Consider the following 20,350-nt stretch of genomic DNA (forward strand, 5'->3'; position numbering starts at 1 on the left):
GGGAACCTTCTATATTATATTGACTAAGTCTGTTAGGATGAACTCGTTCATGGCTGCCACTTTGTCTTTAGAAACAGAAGGGATGGAAGGGTTTATGGTTTTACAGAAACTCATTTCAGCATAATTTAAACCATTCGGTGTGTTCTGCCAGCCTTGGAAATGTTTCAGATGATCAGTGCCAGGTTTGACTTTGCTTTGGCTCTTGGAAATCAGACAATATGAGTGTTTTGAATCAAATCTGAGTACTGACGGTGGTGGTGAGGTGCCGGAGAAATAGACAGCCATCTATTTTGTTATTAAGGTGCTATCAGTGAATCTGCGTTCAGTGCTGAGAATCATTTTAATTTTCATAGTTCTACTACGGAGCCCTGATGGCCTCAGTGTGAAATAAAGTAAGATGTCTGGCTACATGGGAATAGCTGGCAAAGTGGCATACTGTGAAACTGAGTTTACAGCGTGGAAAATTTCCAATCTGTGGCATAATGACCTATCAAAATCATAATTGCAGCAATACAAAGCTCTTGACCTTAAACTCAGACATTTATCAGTTTCTATAGCAAGGGAGGAGTTAAGTGAGGATATATATGCTGCCTCTAATTGAGCCTTTAAGCCCGCCTTAAAATGTTACTGACCAATCCTATCGTAGCAACTGTTGTCATCCATCATTTATCAGACAATACTTTTAATGCAAGTCTTGAAATCCTATGTGTTTAATTGTTTTCAAACATTGTAGAAACTTTAGGAACCTTTACTCTAATGTTATTTTATCCTTCGCTAAGGTCCAACTTAAAATGTTACTTACTAATCTTGCCTTAGCAACTTTTGCCAGCCGTCATATTATCAGATCAGCTTTTAGTCTTTTTTTATAATGTACGTATATGAAAGTACTATGGGCCCTATCTTGCACCCAGCGCAATTGACTTTGTACACCGACGCATGTATCATTCCTATTTTGCACCCGCGCAAAGCAGACTTTTCCCTCCACAGACGCACGTCGGTAAGTTAGGAAATACACTTGCGCTCCCCAGGGTGGTTCAGCGCAAAGAGGAGGCGTGTTCCGGCGCAAACGTTCCTTCATGCTATTTTGCAGGTTTAGAAAACAATTGCGCCACTAACCAGGAAAAAATAGTTTAAAGTCAGTGGCGCGTTGCGCATGTTATTCATATGCTATTTTAAGGGTGCATGCTTGGCCATAATCAATGTAGCGTGTGACCAACGCGCATACACTTTGATTCTCTCATCTACACAGAAGCACCCGTTTTCATTTTTGCAAATCATACATTATTAAGATAGATAGATAGATAGATAGATAGATAGATAGATAGATAGACAGACAATGTATTATAAAAGCATACATCTAGCTTACACATTTACCTAAATTATCATACGCCTGTTTAACCGAAGTTAATTTGGGTGGGTTTCTCCATCCCCAATGTCCCTGACGAGAACGTCGGTCTCCTCGGCTGTGAACCGCTCCTGGCGCGCGCCTGGCAAATCCGCCGTTATAATAGGAATCCGCTTTAGAACAAGCGCGCCTGCTCTTAAAGGGAATGTGAGATGTCGCTCTGATTGGTTTATTTCACGTTACGCCCAAACCACACCTACAGTATGAATAATGAAGCTACTTCAGACCAACCCCTTTTAGATTTGCGCCGGGCGCAAGAGGCATTTATCCCGCCGGGAAAATAGCAACAGCGCCCAAGACCCACCCACAAAGTTACTTGCGCTTTGCGCTTGACACTTGCGTTTCAGATCGTTAAAATAGGGCCCTGTGTTTAATTGTTGCAAACATTGTAAAAACTTTGGGAACACACAAATGTTATTTTAACCTTCGCTAAGTCCCTCTTTAAAATGTCACTGACCAAATCTAAAGCTTGTCTGAGTATATTAACCAAATGGGGCGGAGCTTAACAAAGGTTCAGTTGTGTACTTCTGGAATTGTATTAAGTATTATGTCGTTTCCTCTCATATGAATGAATCAGATCAGACTGGGCATTGATTCTGTCCCCCAGAGAGCAGTTCAGGAGGTCTGGACCTTTCTGAAAGACTCCAGATGGACCTGGCAAACGCTGTGTCAACACTTTGCCCTCAACCTCTGGTTGCCATCGCACCAGAGCACCAGCCACTGAGACAATTAGTGACCTGGACAGAACAGACACAACAGAGTCAAACCATTTCTGTCTGCCCAGCTGCTCAACAGCAGCTGTATTTAGAGTTTCCCCATCCTGGCCAATTCCACACCAGCCTCTCTGGTCTTAATTAGTGATGACGGGCAGTAAATGGTGTGTTGTTATGGCCATTAAACTTTTCACCCACTGTTAGCATCATTGGCTACGCCACCCATAAGCCACCGCTGCATCTGTCTCCACAGTTACAGAGGAACAGGGCTCTTCCTCCCAGACTGGACAGATTCTCGGAAACTTCTGCCAATAGCTCATCGCTTTCCAGCAGTGCCAGGACTTTTTTATGAACTCTGAGCTGCCTCATGATCTGTCTGAATCTAGACATGTAGCCAAAGTCCCTTTAAGGCATGTCAGCACACTTGGCAGCAATTTTGATAATAGCTAAGTCCCCATGTCTATGTGAATGAGGAAAGATTGAAATAAAGTTATCACTGGCTGAATCATTTTTTCAGCATCATTAATCCAGTCTTCAGTGTCACATGATCAATCAGAATGATTCTAAGATTTGCTGCACAAGAAACATTTCTTATTATTGTGATGTTGAAAATGTCTGCTGCTTTATATTTTTTGTGGAAACTGTGATACATTTTTTTTTTTTTTTTTCAGGATTCTTTCTCGAATAGAAGGTTTAAAAGAACAGCATTTTTTAAAATAGAATTTTTGGGGGGTAATTTATAAATGCCTTTACTATCACTATTATAAATTGTATGCATCCTTGCTGAAAAAAAATTATTGATTAGTAAAAAAAAAAAAATACTTGACTAAATCACTAGCATTGAAGTTTGGGCTGTTTCTTTCTCATTTACTGAAAAGAAACATTATTTGCGTGTGATTTCTGTGCTGTAAGCATCTGATGCCCTGGTTTGCTCTCAGATGTGGAAAAATCATTAAAGCTGTATTTTGTCTCTGCTAGTGCTGCAAATCTTCAACCTCAGATTACCTACAGTCATTAATCCTGAATGAAAGCAAATAAGTTCAGTGCATATCAATGTATATTCAAGTATACATTGAATACGTGGTTTAGTATGTAAACAGAATCATTTACTGTGATATCCATCAGTAAGGCTAGTTTTTGCTTGGTTTGTGGGGATTGGGTGTGGGCGACCAGGTCATACAGCAAGGTTATAGATCCATGGAACCCTATTTGTCCTGTACCACGTAGCACACGGCTATATATAACACACAGGACAGTCAAGCCCAGGTCGTATTTCAAAGCTGTCTTAGTGAACCTGAATAGTTATAGCATGTGGAATGTGCAATTAATCAAATCAGTTAAACAATCAGATTATGCAATATTGTGTGTCAAATTTCCATACGGCATTATTCAGAGAACGTGTGACGAAGTGTGTACGTGCGCTCGCAAACGTGAGTGATTGTGTACTTTTGTGTATCAGTGACCTTCATTTCATCACCAGAGAGTGGAGTGTGTGTGTGTGTGGGTGTGTGTGTGTGGGGGGGGGGGGGGGTCAGGATAAATGGGATTGTTAGGGTTGAGTGACAGTTGAGTGTCGGTTGAATCTTTACCAATTATCAATCTAACGTCTCCACTGAAGTGTTACTGAACAAAATAGGAGTTGAATATTTAATGAATTTCTTTCCCTTTCCCCATCTATCTATCTTTTTTTTCCCATCTGCCCTCTCTCTGTTTAGTTTAGGCAGGCAATTAAACTCATATGACCTGTAACCTGAAGCTTTGACTGACCTTCATACCGCAGTAACATTTGTGAGATATTGTGTCCCGGTTTGGTGCTTAGTATGCGCTCGGTAAACAAGCTGCACTTTATTTCAAAGCTGCCAGCGCATTGTGTACGCCCGTGGCAGCGTGGATAAATGCTGTTTCGTGATGAGACTCGAAGTTGCAAACATGATTTTCATTATGCCACAGATGGTCACTTCAAATCAGCCCAAGTCGCTCCTTTTCTGTGAGTGCCAGCTCAAAAATCTCTTTCCATCCCACTGTTTTTCATCACAGCTGTTCGCAGATTTCATCACTTGCTTAAATTTAATAAAGCCCAAGTCAAATTATTTTCAAAGTACAGCTTTCATTCTTCATGAAACATGCTAATAAGTACTCATCCACAGTTTGATTTTGATTCATTTGGATACATTTACAGATTCTATTTGATTCTGGTTCATAAGCCCTTGATTCGATTCAGTAGGGTTGGGTTGGGTTGGGTTGGGTTGGGTTTGGTTTGGTTTGGTTTGGTTTGGTTTGGTTTTGTTGTGTTTTATCTGATTTTGATTTTGACTTGACTTGATTTGATATTAATTAGATTCTGAATCCAGATTTGGTTTGATTCTAATTCACAAACCCTTGATTCGATTCAGTATGATTTGATTTGATTCAATTATTATTATCATTAGTTTGGTTCGATTTCAGTTTCATTCTGTTTCCTTTAGATATACTGTATTTCAGGTACAATGCTCATTTTGCTTATATATAAAAGACATTATTAGCTAATGTTGTAAATCATGCAGAAAAGCTTCTAACTTGATACATTATAAAAAATATGAATATGCTATTATTATAAAACAATTAAAAAATATTATATGCTGCTAATACAGAGTTAAGTCGGCACAACTGAACTAAAAGTTTAAACTTTAAATTGCATCTCTTGTGTAAAATTGTAACGGGATTGTTAAAAATTATTATAATATCATAAACTCTTCCGTTATAAACTCCCATTTAAAAGCTCTGAATGGGTCTGTATAAAGTATGGGTTTATAGTTTTAAATGATTCAATAGAAGGACTGACTCAAATAAGTCTTTTGTTTTTATTCAGTCTATTATTTCCAGCCCTGCTCTTCATTACTGGCGCATGCAATGTTGGAAGTATAAGATTTGAAATCTATCTTTGCCCAAGGGGAAACAAAACTTCAGTGAAATATTCATAAGTAACTTCACTGAAATATTTGAAGTTGTAGTTGTAATTGAATAAATAATTTCCCCAAATTGTAATACTTTATTTGATTATGATGTGTCACAGTTTTAAGATGTAGTGGCGTGTAATGGTGCTGAATGGCACTGGTCTTTCCCTCTCTGATCCTCTCGGAGAGTCACGCATGTACAAACCATAATCTCCCTCTCTATGTTTTATGGTTTAATCGAGGCAAAACCCATGTCAGCAAGTTCACAGTTAGAGGTATTTCATTGGTTCTTATCTCATTTTCTCTCAAATTCTCCTCCTCTGTTGATCATTTTTCATACTTTAAAAAATAAAAGTTATTTATTGGCATAAATGCTTCCATAAAGAACCTTTAACTTCTATGGAATTGTTCCATTGCACAAAACGTTCTTTATTGTGGAAAAAGGTTATTTTGTTTAGATCAATAAAAAAATTATTCTTTATATTTAAAAGTGTACTCATAATTCTTTGCACACATTTGCAGTTTTTTTTTTTTTTTTAATGATATTTATATTGAATGTGTAAAGCTGACATCCCACTTGCATTTCCAAACTGATAAACAGCTTGCACACCAAAAGCATTCAAGTCTTTTTATTACTCACCTTATGCATTCATATCAGCCATTTAATGCATGAATCTGTTTTAGTGCTTCAGAAGAATAGACACAGGACACTAAGTGTTATTAAAACAGTGTGAAAATGGTTTCTGACAGATGGAGTGAATAAGACAAACGGAATTCTTTAATTATTGTACTAACCATTAACGTGTGTGTGTGTGTGTGTGTGTGTGTGTGTGTGTGTGTGTGTGTGTGTGTGTGTGTGTGTGTGACTGGAGAGGCACCGTAAGCCAGACATTTATCTCAGGAGGTTTGTGCCTGACTGTGACTGCTAGTTGTCCATATGCAGTTTAGAGTTACAAACCAATCCATTACAGACCTGGCCACAAAAAGGACCATTAATAATGTTTACAGTAATTAGTGGTGTTTGCTAAGGCAAGCATAACTATTATTACTGCTCATACTTTGGGTTAGCAATTCAAACTAACCCCTGAACCAATGAATTAAAAGGATAGATAATCCAAAAAATTTAATTCGGTTATCATTTTCTCACCCCAATGTTGTTTATCTTCTGTTGAACACAACTTTAGATATTGTGAAGAATGATGGGATCCTAACAGCATTGGACCTAAATTGACATTCATTGAAAGGACAAAAACACTGAGACTTTTTAAAAAACATCTTTGTTCCAAAGAAGAAAGTCACAATACACATTGTTTCAAAGCAGCTTAACAGAAACTCATGATGTCGATGTTTATAGTATCTTAATATCGTCATGCTGTATTGGCATGTATAGCAGTTGGGTGATCAAATTAAAATTCGACAATGCAAGCAATCAAGAAAGTCATACAGCTTTGTAAAAACATGAGGTTGAGTAAATGATGACAGAATTAAACATTTTGGAACAACTATCTCTTTAAAGTTCTATTGACATGATTGAAATCAGTGGTTACTTTCATTTTCCAAGTTAATCTCAGATTTATGATTTTTGCCTGGTGGGGAAAAAAAATCCATGTAAAAGTGCAGCAATCATACACTCCAGCACATGCTCATACTAATATTCCAGGGCGTGAGAGTGCAAATCTTGTTCATGTGTGTGTTACTCTTTAGTATCAGTAATTTTCAGGCCTGTTCTACACTAAACCTTAGGTGATGACATCATGTCCAGAGCTTAGTAATCACTCTGTACATGCTCTGTATGGCACAGACAGGACGATGAGAGATTATCAAAAGGACACAGAAGAAGTCACAAATTATTTAAAGTGTAGTGTGTAATATTGCTGTTTGTGAATGTAAAAGGTCTGCATATTGTTTTCCAAAAGATAGAACCGATTCTGAACTGCCTGAAACGAGGAGTCATCATCAGTAATTCCAGTCTTACTTCTTGCTCGATTCGCCCTCAAACATTAGCTGCGTTTACATGGACACCTTTTGTTTAAATTCATTCCGACTGATGAATCCGAATGTGGTGTTTACATGAACGCTAAATAAAGTGATCATGTTGATGTGAACCTTTAAAATAGCATATTTAAATCGGATAAACTCGACAATTAATGGCATGATTTGAATTGTAGACATGTTTAAGGTCAGTCTTGTAGGAGTCTGTTGTTTCTTTTCTTCTAAAGTACTTCATTGTTCTCTCTTTGCTGTTCTTCTTTGTCTAATCTCGTTTCTGGCTCCATTAATTGGTTTATTATCTCCCTGGCTGTGTTTTAGTGATGTGAAGGTTGGTTTGACCCTCCTGCTTTTGGTTAATACAGCGCAACAGATGTCCTGTGACTGTGACTGTACACATTAGGAAACTGTAAGGCGGGTGCCAGTAAGTCTGGGCTACCCCGCGAGAAAGCAAAAGGCTCTCCTGAGAATGAACATTTGAACTCTCTCTTGCATATGTAACAGCAACATCCGAGATGCACCACACAGTGCAGCTTACATTTACAGTCTCATCATCTCCCCCTCTTCTCCTCCTCACCTAAAACTCACTAAAAACCCATGCAATGTTAAATGTGTACAATAAGTAATTATGCATGTTTGGTATCATTTGAAATGTCTCAGTGCGACTGGTACAAAGGTCTCATTCCCAAAGAAGTTACTCAAAAGGTAATGACGTTTTTTAGAGTTTAGAGATAACTTGCACACAGAGGGGGGTGCGTCTTCCAGGCAAATGGCCCCCTGTTCTCAAAAATGCAAATTCCCATTCTTAGCAAATGTTTCCCTGTGAAAGAAGTTTCTGTCTTGGTCTTGGTATATAATGAATTGCAACAAGAGGCTCAGGGCGATTTGTAACCCGAATTAGCTCGTGATGCGGAGTGTATGCAGGCACTCCGCATCATGTATTTTATAATGTCAGGTTCGCATCTTCTCTCTTTATTCCAGAGCATTTGATGTTTTGTATTTATTATCTTTGAACTGATTATGAAATTGGCATGATACATCTACCTGACATAATAAATTGTGACATTTGATTTAATTCCGACTGACTCTGAAATTGTTTTCCCAAGTAGATTAAACGAATTCATATGTTACCACAAGTTTTGCATCAGATTAGTGACGACTAATATTTGGCACTAATTCAAGTGTACGTGTTTTGCAAAGACAAGAAGTGAATTTTCGTTTAGGGCAGCAAAAGTGCTGCTTGACCAACCCTAAATCTGGGTTTTAATTTAATGTTACTTTAGATAAGTGTACGTGGCCACGGCATGGCCAATCCAAAGCTAAAGTTGAGTTGACTTCTGTAGTAGTGGCCATACCTCTACTGAAGTAACCGTTACTTTAATTTCAAGTGTATGTAATCACGGGGGCTATACCAAAGTATCTTTGATTGTGTAAGCGTGAATGTGAATCTCAGGTACATTGCAATTACATCTCTTTACTGACCGAATCTGGTGAGACTGTGATCGTGAGCGTGAGGAGCGACATAGCTTCCTAATATGAATGGGTAAAATATAAGTAAAGAGTTAAATAGAACAATCAAATGTATTGCTAAACTATTATATAACTGACCAATAACCAATTGGCAATATAACTTAAATTCGAGGTTGTGATAAAATAGAGTCAGATGTAAAATGGAGTCAGATAAAAGCTTAAATGGAATTAAATTACTTTCGGAAAGACAGTAACACGCAGAGACCTTCACCCGTTCTGGCGGAAACGACCATTTGGACCGATCCATACAGGCTTGCAAAACATTAGTGCTAATGAGTAAAAAAAAATTGCCTCATTAAATATCCTGGTTTGCACACATTAATTTGTGTGACTTTAAAACATTATTTAAAAAAATAAAATTTAATGATGGAAACGCTTCGTCTTTTAAAATAGACATGCAAGATTACATCCATTCAGTTTTTTGGTCACTGGTTTACACATCTCTCAAAGTTCAGCTTGCGGTAACTATTGGAGCCACTGACATCATTTCAATCCTGTATGTGCACATAAGTAATTCTGCCAGAATCCAATTAGAGAACCGTTAAAGGGGATTATAGCACACTTAGTCCTGCTCTCTCCCAACCTGATTAAAGGGTTTATAAAGCTTTTTACAGTGTTGTGCTTCACAGACAGGTTTACCCGATGAGCTTGAGAAGATCAGCCCAACATCGTTTTTCTTGCTTCATCCGCCACTGTGCTTTGGTTTAAGAAAGGCTTAACACACTGAACCTGTTGCTGACAGGTTCAGATCCATCTCTGGTCTGGTGAGCAAAGATTTATCACTACTGAGATTAGAGAAGTGCATGGGCATGTTTCTGAAACTAAGCCTTTTTTGGGACCATTAAAGGGATAGTTCACCCAAAAATGTTAATGTGGTCATAATACTCATCCACAAGTTGTTTCAAACCTGTATGAGTTTCTTTGCTCTATTAAACACAAATCAAGATATTTTAAAGAATGTTGGGAACCAAACAGTTGACAGCAGCCATTGACTTCCATAGTATTTTTGTTCCTGCTATGGCTATACCGTTAACTGTTTGATTACCAACATTCTTTCAAATATCTTGATTTGTGTTTAATAGAACAAAGAAACTCATATAGGTTTGAAACAAATTGAGGGTGAGTAAATGATGACAAAATTTTCATTTTTGGGTGAACTATCCCAATTAATTTAGATTTTCTCAGAGAAATATAATTTTCTTCACCAAACCGCAGAAAATTATATTGTTTCAGTTGTAAAGTAAGTTTAAGTTAAAGTGTTATCATGGTTGTATTGAATTTGCTGATTTTAATTTTAACAATACTTTTAATTCATTGTCTTTGGACAGGCTTATTTTCAATAATTACACTTATTAATTAGTTGTTGTTTTTTTACAGAAATGTGAATTTGAGAGGTGCTTAGCACATAATTATTTTATTATGTTTTACCAAAATTACAATAATTTTTTTCTTTATGATTTCAATTTTTTTTGATGTTTTTTTGTTGATTTTTGGTTAAAATATGACTTGAATCTTTTTTTCTTTTCTTTTTTTATACACTTTGAGATTATGCAAGAAGCACAAATTTGAATCTGGCGTTTACCATTTCCTAATCCTATTCCCCTTTCTTCCCCTCAAAGTAGCTGGAAATAAATACATTGTGTTAGCTGTTGAAATTTGAGACCAAACAGGTTTAAAAGATTTAAAGGCTTATGAGTTGTTTATTTTGTCGGTTTGATCTTTGGAGGTTAAGGTGGAGTCACTGGAGAATATTATGTCATTGTTCTCAATCGAAGCGGTTTCTGGTGCCTTTGGCTCAGTTGAGTATTTGTCCCTGTGGGCCTCTAGTTGTGAGTCGGAAATTAAAGAACTAATGGGAAATTGGGGTGCTGACCCGTCTTCCTTCCTAAAACCACATCCGGTTCTAGATTTAGGCACTGATTGTTTATTACCTGATTACCAGCATATCCTTGTGGTCCAGTCCCCCACTATGCGGAAGGAAGGCATTTGGGCCCCCCTGTGGAAGCCACATATGTTTCAATGCTACATGTGCCAGTTGACTGACGCATCGCAAATCACCACAGCAACCTCAGCGGTGCCGGAACTCGAGAGAGTCACGTGATGTTGTTCAGCATCATAGAGTTTGAGCTCACCAGCTCCGTCAAGGTCACAGTAAACAGTCCACTCAGCACTAACACATTCATTCAGTCCCCTGTGAGAAAAAACTCACATCAACATGCATTACCATATAACCCCATTACTGTACATCGACAACATAACATCATGCAGCCATGCTGTTCTGTGCAAGACAACTTTACTCAAAAAACGAATCGAAAAAACGAATGCATTGTACAGCATTTGAAATGGTGTTTCAGATTTTTTTTTTCATATGACAACAAAGCACAACAATTTGTGTGTGTGTGTGTATATATATATATATAAAATAATTAAATACTAGTAAATATTTTTTATTCTATTCAAATTTCATAAAAATTTCATCTTCATCAAATCTTTTCTATTTACATTTGTCCTCCATTTTTTTTCTTTTTTTTCTCCAATGTAATTTTTTCAATGTTAAATTAGGCTTACTTTGTTCAGTATTGCTGTTTGCAACATGATAACGTCAAACTCTTTTTGAATTAATTGTGAATCAAAGTTACTTCCTAAATAGAATTCGTAATTGCTTAGATATGAGTGTCTATTTCAAGAAGGAAACGTCTGCCAGTTCAATGATACATAAAACTCCAGCAAGACATGGACGTCTTGATTAAATCTTGTGTCCTCAGACATTCAGCAGCTTTTGTGTATTTTCTAGAAGTCAGTGAAGTGTGATAATGGCTCATATCTTCAATGACTGACCTTAAAACAGACCGTCCACTGACCTTTTGTGGAGAGAAAGATGGAGATCTCTCAGCGTGGGGGAGGGAAGGATGAGGGGATGTGTTGGTTTTTGGCAAAGCGGGCAATGTGAGTTAATTCATTTGTGTGTGTGTGTGTGTAATACATTAAAAGAGAAAGGAAAAGGTGGGAGACAAGATTAAAGGAAGGATTAAAAGTGACCTTGGCGTGTCATAGAGGTGAAAAAAGGCAGACAAGGAAGCCCACACGTCGTCACGTCTCTCCAGAGATCTGCATTTTAATAGCGTTTCCCTGTTCATGCTGTATCAGATACTCCATTGAACAATCTGGTTGTGACACCCTTGACATCTAGAGCCTTTGTACAGACTTCAGCACTTACAAGACAAGGTTATTCCCATCCAAGTCTGTAAATATACAAGAAAAAAACCTGATAAACTTAAATAAACTATTTAACAAATATACACTAAACTATTTCTATTTTTTATACACACTGTATGCATTTATCAGATTTTAATATATAATTTATATTGTATATTTATGTGTCAAAATAATACATTAAAAGTATATTTATTTATTATTTATTAATTTACACACAGAGAGAGACACACACACACACACACACACACACACACACAAAGTTATCTTAGGTGGCAAAATCATTAATGTTGCCTACCTTTTTGGAATGCTGGAAATTGCTGTCTATGGGAAGCTCATGAGTTTTTGTAATAGAACTATAGAGTTGTGCATAGAAGTCTTTCTTTAAGAGATTGCAGTCTTTTAACTCCTTAGGCTGGAGTTTATCAGAAGTCAAACATTCACGATGAGTCATTGGCACACATGCTCATTAGAAGCCGCTAATGAACAGGAAGCCTAGTGTGTGATATCACTGCTGGTCTGTTCGTACAACAGAATTTGTAAGTCTGTCAGACAAAATATGACAGTGAATGAGTATTGAATAGAATGATATTTGCATACAGAGTTCGCCTTCGGCCAAACACACATACACTGTGCAAATGCAAATATGCAAATGCAGTCACGAATGCTTGTCCAACGCATTGCATGCGCACAGTTCTGTTGTACATAACAATGTACTTAATATACACTCACCGGCCACTTTATTAGGTACACCTTGCTAGTACCGGGTTGGACCCACTTTTGCTTTCAGAACTGTCATAATTCTTTGTGGCATAGATTCAACAAGGTGCTGGAAACATTCCTCAGGCCATTTGAGTATAGTGAACTTATTGTCATGTTCAAGAAACCAGTTTGAGATGGTTGTGTGTGAAAATCCCAGTAGATCAGGAGTTTCTAATCAGACAAGCCCATCTGGCACCAACAACCATGCCACGTTCAAAGTCACTTTTTTCTCTGCCACATTTTGGAACACAGCGACCCACGTATTCAAGCTTGCCTTGCTAGAAATCTTTATTCATATATTTGCACAATTTTGGGCCCACAATGTTCATTACTCCAAAATAGATTGTAAAATTTGAATCTGAATGAAATGGCCTCAAATCTCATGAGATAGAGCTCCTGTTCTCCGTTTTTAGAAAATACTTTGTATAGACAAACAACAAGCATAACTGTTTTAAGTACGGACATTTGCATTTATTACATTTACATTTAAATATAATACAATCAAAATATGCTGCATGCAGGTTTAGTTGTGTATTAGTACAACTGATGTTAGCCGCCGTACTATTAAACTCAAATTATTCCTAAAAACACCTGCCGTTAAAACACACAATCAATAAAAGCAGTTCCCTGTTGACACCTGTGTGTTAGATGGACATTAAAAGTCAATTTCCCTGTAGTATTCAGCTCAAGGAAATTGCAACATGTTGATGCGTTTCAGCTTCAGCGTATCCCGTTCACAGACATTACAGAGCTCAGAAATCAGGGCTAAAACACATTTACGTTCCTCAATTCCTTTAGCCCATAATTCTGATGCAGTCCTTCATTTGAAACATGCTTACTAAATCTGATCCCGTAGTCTAATGGTTTAATCATAATCATCTAATCTGGCTCTTTCTCTGTATTAGAAAGGTCATACATTGTGCAGTCGTGGTCGAGCGGACGTGCGCGCTTAAAGAATTTTTGCTCTTATCATTTCTGCTCCAGACAGATTCTAGGAAGTACTAATCCTCTAATGGGATGGCATTGAATTGGTGCATCGATTCCGTGTTTGTCTGAAGCAGGGGATTCCTTGGGGAACCAGGGGAATGTGTTTCTGCTCTGCCTCGTCTGTTTTGATAACATTGTTCAAACATCGTGTCCTCGACCCTGTTTCCGACGTCACGCTTTTCAGTTGAACAAGAGCACTTTATTCAAATAACACAGCTGCCAACCACTTGAAGAGAGAAGACAGGAGACCATTGAGAGGAAAGTCACAAGTTGCCATTTTTTGGTAGAAATGGACATAACTTAAGCTACTCCCAAACTGACCGATGTAAATATTTGCTAATTTTTTTTATTATTCCATTTTTATTATCAGTATCAGGACTGTCACAGAACTGTTATTTTTTATAAAAAAAAAATTATGCTAATTTGTTAGCAAAACCTTTGAAAAACTCCTTCAAAGTAATAATCAATGTTAAAATAAAAAAGTAAAAAAATTAAGTGCTTTTAGTTTTTCAGATATCAACTGGTTGAGTCAGTATTCATTTCTACCAGTATGGAATAAACACTGGTATGTGTTATTTTTATTTGTGGTTGTATTAGGCCCCGATCACACCTGACGTGTTTTTTGCAGTGAGAGGCGCCTTTTTTCAATTGGTTTCCTATGGCAGTGAGCGTTCTGCGCGCTGTTTATGCAGTTGAAAAAAAAGCAACTCCGAGTGGAAAAAGCGCCCGACGTCATTGCGGTTTTTTTTCCCACTGTCCAGGGGCGTAGTTTGTGGGGGGGTTGGGGGGGAGAAACCCCCCCCAATATTTATACCATGATCACATGAAAAGGAGGCATCAGGAGGCATACCCAAACTTCAACCCCCCCGCACTGTCCAATCGAATGAATGGAGAGGCGGGCCTTCCGTTGTAGTGATGAAAGCTACAGTTGCTTGAACGCCCGGAGAGTGCGATGATGGAGGATGAACTTGTGGTGCTCTCGCGGATTACCAGGAGCTTAACGACTTCACGAACCGCAACTACCGCAATGCTAACAGAAAGTAAATAAAGTTAATAAAAGGCTGATTTGACGTTTACTTGACTGACAGGACAGCTGTTTCAGTGGTTACCTAGCAACATAAAAAACACAGCACACTGCTCGTTCTGTGTGATGGGGCAGTTCTCTGCACCTCGCGTTTTCGAACCTGAAAAACGCGTTAGGTGTGTTAGGGGCCTTAAAATCAAGACTTCACAAAAAGTGCCATTATACTACAATGTTGGCATTTTTCTAAACTTGTTTTTAACATGATTTTTGGACGTTGCATGGTTATGTTATTACCATGTTATTACCATGTAGTTACCATGTTACCATTGTACTACAATGTTGTCTTTTTTGGTTTTGGTTTTAGCATGTTTAGAGGGGACATTTAGATGTTTGTATTTTGTAAATACAATAGGAAATGAATTTCAGTGTATTATTGTATACAATCATATTGTCATAGTACCTTGTTTTTTTATATATATACACTCACCTAAAGGATTATTAGGAACACCTGTTCAATTTCTCATTAATGCAATTATCTAATCAACCAATCACATGGCAGTTGCTTCAATGCATTTAGGGGTGTGGTCCTGGTCAAGACAATCTCCTGAACTCCAAACTGAATGTCAGAATGGGAAAGAAAGGTGATTTAAGCAATTTTGAGCGTGGCATGGTTGTTGGTGCCAGACGGGCCGGTCTGAGTATTTCACAATCTGCTCAGTTACTGGGATTTTCACGCACAACCATTTCTAGGGTTTACAAAGAATGGTGTGAAAAGGAAAAAACATCCAGTATGCGGCAGTCCTGTGGGCGAAAATGCCTTGTTGATGCTAGAGGTCAGAGGAGAATGGGCCGACTGATTCAAGCTGATAGAAGAGCAACTTTGACTGAAATAACCACTCGTTACAATCGAGGTATGCAGCAAAGCATTTGTGAAGCCACAACACGCACAACCTTGAGGCGGATGGGCTACAACAGCAGAAGACCCCACTGGGTACCACTCATCTCCACAACAAATAGGAAAAAGAGGTCACCAAAATTGGACAGTTGAAGATTGGAAAAATGTTGCCTGGTCTGATGAGTCTCGATTTCTGTTGAGACATTCAGATGGTAGAGTCAGAATTTGGCGTAAACAGAATGAGAACATGGATCCATCATGCCTTGTTACCACTGTGCAGGCTGGTGGTGTAATGGTGTGGGGGATGTTTTCTTGGCACACTTTAGGCCCCTTAGTGCCAATTGGGCATTGTTTAAATGCCACGGCCTACCTGAGCATTGTTTCTGACCATGTCCATCCCTTTATGACCACCATGTACCCATCCTCTGATGGCTATTTCCAGCAGGATAATGCACCATGTCACAAAGCTCGAATCATTTCAAATTGGTTTCTTGAACATGACAATGAGTTCACTGTACTAAAATGGCCCCCACAGTCACCAGATCTCAACCCAATAGAGCATCTTTGGGATGTGGTGGAACGGGAGCTTCGTGCCCTGGATGTGCATCCCACAAATCTCCATCAACTGCAAGATGCTATCCTATCAATATGGGCCAACATTTCTAAAGAATGCTTTCAGCACCTTGTTGAATCAATGCCACGTAGAATTAAGGCAGTTCTGAAGGCGAAATGGGGTCAAACACAGTATTAGTATGGTGTTCCTAATAATCCTTTAGGTGAGTGTATACTATAGTACTGAAAATGTGCATATTGATATCACATACTATTTACATGGATCTCTGAGGAATACAATGGAATTTTCATGGTACCATGTCCAAAAATATGAACAGTACCTTGTCAAAAGTTAATCAGCAGATTCCGATCCCAGAATCCCGCTGCTGCACTAGAAAAGCACATGATTGAACAGAACTATGAATTTAAGAGCACAGTGGATTAACTGCATGATTTCACCCTGCTTCATCACCGCACGCTGCTCTGGCTCGCGTGGTCCAGTCATTTGGGATGGAAATTGGGTCAAATTGTTTCCTGTGTTCTCCATTCATGCAAACACCCAGACCCATACAGAAAAATGTCTCTCTGCTGCTCACACCTGGGACATCACTGTTGGCCTTTTGATGTGGCCCTTTGTCCACATGACTGAAGATCACTTCAGAGATGCTTTATGTGGCTCATAAACAAAACAGTGACGCATACTGTTCACTGAATTACAGCCGTGTAGCCAGCGCACTTCATGCTGCTCATTTTTTGACCAGTGGGAATCCAGAGAAAAAATGCTGCTTAAAAAGTTTCAAATATGTTTGCTTAAATAACTTTCATTCAGCAAGGGGACTTTAAACTAAGACAAAGCAGGTGTTTCACAGTATATCTTTATTATAATACACTTTTCAGTTGGTTTAGATAACAGCAGGACACTTTCAGCTTATTCACATCAGTTTATTTCGGAGAAGTGAAAAGAATGTGGAGACTGTCAGCAATAAAGAGCTCTTTTATCATCTTTAGCAATAAAGATGATGGATGAATCTGTTCTTTTTTGTCTAAAATGCATTCGGTAGCCACAAACCAATCACAGTATGTTCACAGTTTGTGCTTAAACTGACTTTTAAAGACTCTTACTGAACTTGCCTCAAACTGCAAAAAGCTGATGACACCATTAAACCCATTGAGCACACTGAAAATTTTAACCCGATCTACTTCAAGACTTGGTTTGAATCTACATTTTATTTAATTTATTTTATTATGTAAAGACAGGAGGCCCGTAAAATCCAAATATAACATTTTTCCTAATCAAATTTTGTCTTTTTTTCCATTTCAGGCTGAGATGTTTGGTGAAACAGTTGGAGAGAGGTGAAGCTTCTGTTGTGGACCTGAAGAAAAACCTAGAATATGCTGCATCCGTTTTGGAGTCTGTCTATATTGAAGAGACGAGGTAAGCACAACTCTGACACACACATTGTGAATATCATCACATGTTAAATCATCACATTTGGGGTCAGATGTCAGGAGTCAGAGGTATATGTCGTTCCTAGAGTGCGTTAGATAGTTTAATCCCTAAAGCTTCTCTTAAATCCCTATGTTGATTTAACATAAAGATAGAAAAGGGATTGCAGTTCTGTAATGCTGTCTTCTCGCTGCAATGAGTGTTCCAGTATTTAATGTGTTTTGTTTCAGTTGTTTAGACAGAAATGGAAAATTTGGCCACCATCTGAGAAGGAAATGTGCCATGTTTCAAATTAAAGACAAAATTCTAGATTTATTCACTCAACCTCATGTTTTTCCAAACCTCTTTTTTCCATGGAACATAAAAGGAACATTTTGCAGAATGTACATGTTTTTGTTGTTGTTGATTGTTGCTTTCTATGCAATTGCAATGAATGGGGCTTTCAGACTTCAAAAGGATGTAAAACACCATAAAAGTATCTTTCTTTTTTTCTTTTCATTGAACACATTCAGTCGTGAAGCTGACTAATGGGTTTTAATGATCAACTCACTGACTCAAAAACCAAATCATAGTAAATCTCAAACACAGATCAAACATGACATAACGCTGACAATTGAGGTCAAAATTATGAAATACTAAGTCATATTTATGAGATAAAAAAAAGTGAAATTATGACAAAAACTAAATTATTACATGACTCATAATTATGAGAAATTTGAAATTATTAGTATAACTATGACTTTCGTCATAAATTTCAATATTACTTTTTATATTACAATCATGACTTCATTTCATAATTTTGGCTTTGTGTCATAATTATGAGTCAATGTAATAATATGCATTTTATCTTATAATTATTACTTTTTTATATCATAGCTATCATTTACCAAATCATGATTTTTTTAACATGGCAGAAATGGGCTTCCATATGTAAGTTGTGTTTAGGTGATCAGATATGTTAGTTTGTATTTCTTTGTCTTTGAAGTGGAATTGTATATTTTTATCCATCACTTTTGCTCACAGGCGTTTTGGCTGAAATTTCATCTGACGTGATCGGAAGTGACATGACTTACCCAAGTGTCTTCAGACAGCAATCGTGTCTCATGTTTGTGTGTGTGTGTGTTTCTGCAGGCGGTTGGTGGATACAGAAGATGAGCTCAGTGACATCCAGTCCGACTCGGTTCCCTCAGAAGTGCGTGATTGGTTGGCATCAACTTTCACACGTCAGATGGGGCTGATGTTAAGACGGTCGGAGGAGAAGCCGCGATTTCGCAGCATTGTGCACGCGGTGCAAGCTGGGATATTTGTAGAAAGGTTTGTATGAGGTTTTCCAAGGCTACCAGTATAAAGTAAACCAATTTAAATCCTATATACTTTCAAAGAACTGATCCAGAGCTGATACATTTTAAACAGGGACTGACTGGCTGGATCGATTGATCTGGACTGACCTGTGACCCTGCTGTGCATTTCCTGTCTTGTGTTATATTTCCAGCACGGCATGCTCCTAAAATATTAATGTTAAAGGTCATCTGGAGTGAAACAAGGGATTTTCCCCCATTTTTTCACTTCCCAGAAGCGCTCACACATTGACAGAAGTGTGTTATCTCTTTCTGACAGGATGTACCGACGGACCTCCAACATGGTGGGGCTGAGCTATCCGCCCAGCGTGATCACGGCCTTGAAGGTAATGAAGCAGCCGAATCAGATTCGAGGTTGTGCCCTCAAATGCACATATGCACAAACACACGCATAACCTGGTCACAGCATGAATGCGAAACATGTGAATGCGACACGTTTTGAATGCACAATAGCTTACGAGAGAAACAACAAGGCAAAGGTTTGTGTCCAGGCAAACAGCCCTGTTTAATCAACCGAAGTGAACAATTGATCTTTCCCTCGGCCAGCTGGGTTACCTGGCGCACACACACATGCGGTTTGGACAGGACAGAGAGAGTTTAGACAGTTTTTTGGTATAGTCAGATAGTTGTCTTATAGGATGCTGTGTATGTGGACAACACGGATTTCATTTCCTTTTGACACAAAAAATCACGACACATTTAAATTACTGTGGAAAAATAAATATCATACATTATTGTGGATAGCAAAAAATTGGAATCAGTAAGATGTTTTTTTAAAGAAATTAGTACTTCTATTCATCAAGGACGCATTGAATTGATCGAAAGTTACAGTAAAGACATTTATAATGTTACAAAAGGTTTCTACTTCAAATAAATGTTGTTCTCTTTGAACTTTCTCTTCATCAAAGAATCTTGATTCAAAAAAAGATCACTGTTTCCACAAAAACATCACGAAGCAACACGAGTTTTCAACATTGATACCAGTAAGAAATGTTTCTTGAGCAGCAATTCAGCATATTAGAATGATTTCTGAAGGATCATGTGACACTGAAGACTGGAGTAATGATGCTGAAAATTCAGCTTTGCATCACAGGAATGAATTATATTTTAAAATGTATTAAAATAGAAGCAGTTATTTTACAATATTACTGTATTTTTGATCAAGTAAATGTAGCCTTGGTGAGCATAAGAGTGACTTCTTTCAAAAACATTTTAAAAATCTTACCAACCCCAAACTTTTGAATGCTAGTGTATTAGGCAAAATGCAAGAGCAAATTCAAAATATTCAACTTTAATACTTTTCTCCACATGAAATTATAGTCTAGTATATACAGTACATCCAGCAAACTGCTGTTATTCAATCAAGAATGCCATTTCAGAGCTGTTATCAGCTGCATCTCTTCTCCTATCAGCTTCTCACATATATCACAATTTGTGGCAGAACAGTCGTTTCAGTAATAAGTCTACAATCTTTTAAAAATATTATTTTGTTCTGTCGCCTATTGTGATTCTAAAATTCTTGCTGTCTTCTAAGGCTGTGTT

The 20,350-nt window shown here is 37.9% G+C and overlaps 2 protein-coding genes across 6 annotated transcripts in view; both read left to right on the plus strand.

Moving 5' to 3' along the window:
- Positions 1-20,350, plus strand: part of pde1ca (phosphodiesterase 1C, calmodulin-dependent a) — a 73,964-nt gene that overhangs the window by 31,775 nt on the left and 21,839 nt on the right. For all 5 annotated transcript variants that reach the window (XR_014209799.1, XR_014209800.1, XM_082183662.1 and 2 more), the window contains 3 exons: positions 17,325-17,438; positions 18,582-18,764; positions 19,068-19,134. Coding sequence is in view for 3 of the 5 variants with exons in the window: in XM_082183662.1 (XP_082039788.1) it covers positions 17,325-17,438; positions 18,582-18,764; positions 19,068-19,134 (364 nt within the window). In the remaining 2 variants the exon portion in view is untranslated. The remainder of the gene's footprint in view (positions 1-17,324; positions 17,439-18,581; positions 18,765-19,067; positions 19,135-20,350) is intronic.
- The window catches only part of pks1 (polyketide synthase 1), a 126,512-nt gene that overhangs the window by 5,776 nt on the left and 100,386 nt on the right, over positions 1-20,350 (plus strand). The gene's annotated exons all lie outside the window — the stretch shown is intronic.

The sequence above is a fragment of the Leuciscus leuciscus genome, assembly GCF_965113295.1.
Source record: "Leuciscus leuciscus genome assembly, chromosome: 11".
Classification (NCBI taxonomy): Eukaryota; Metazoa; Chordata; class Actinopteri; order Cypriniformes; family Leuciscidae; genus Leuciscus; species Leuciscus leuciscus.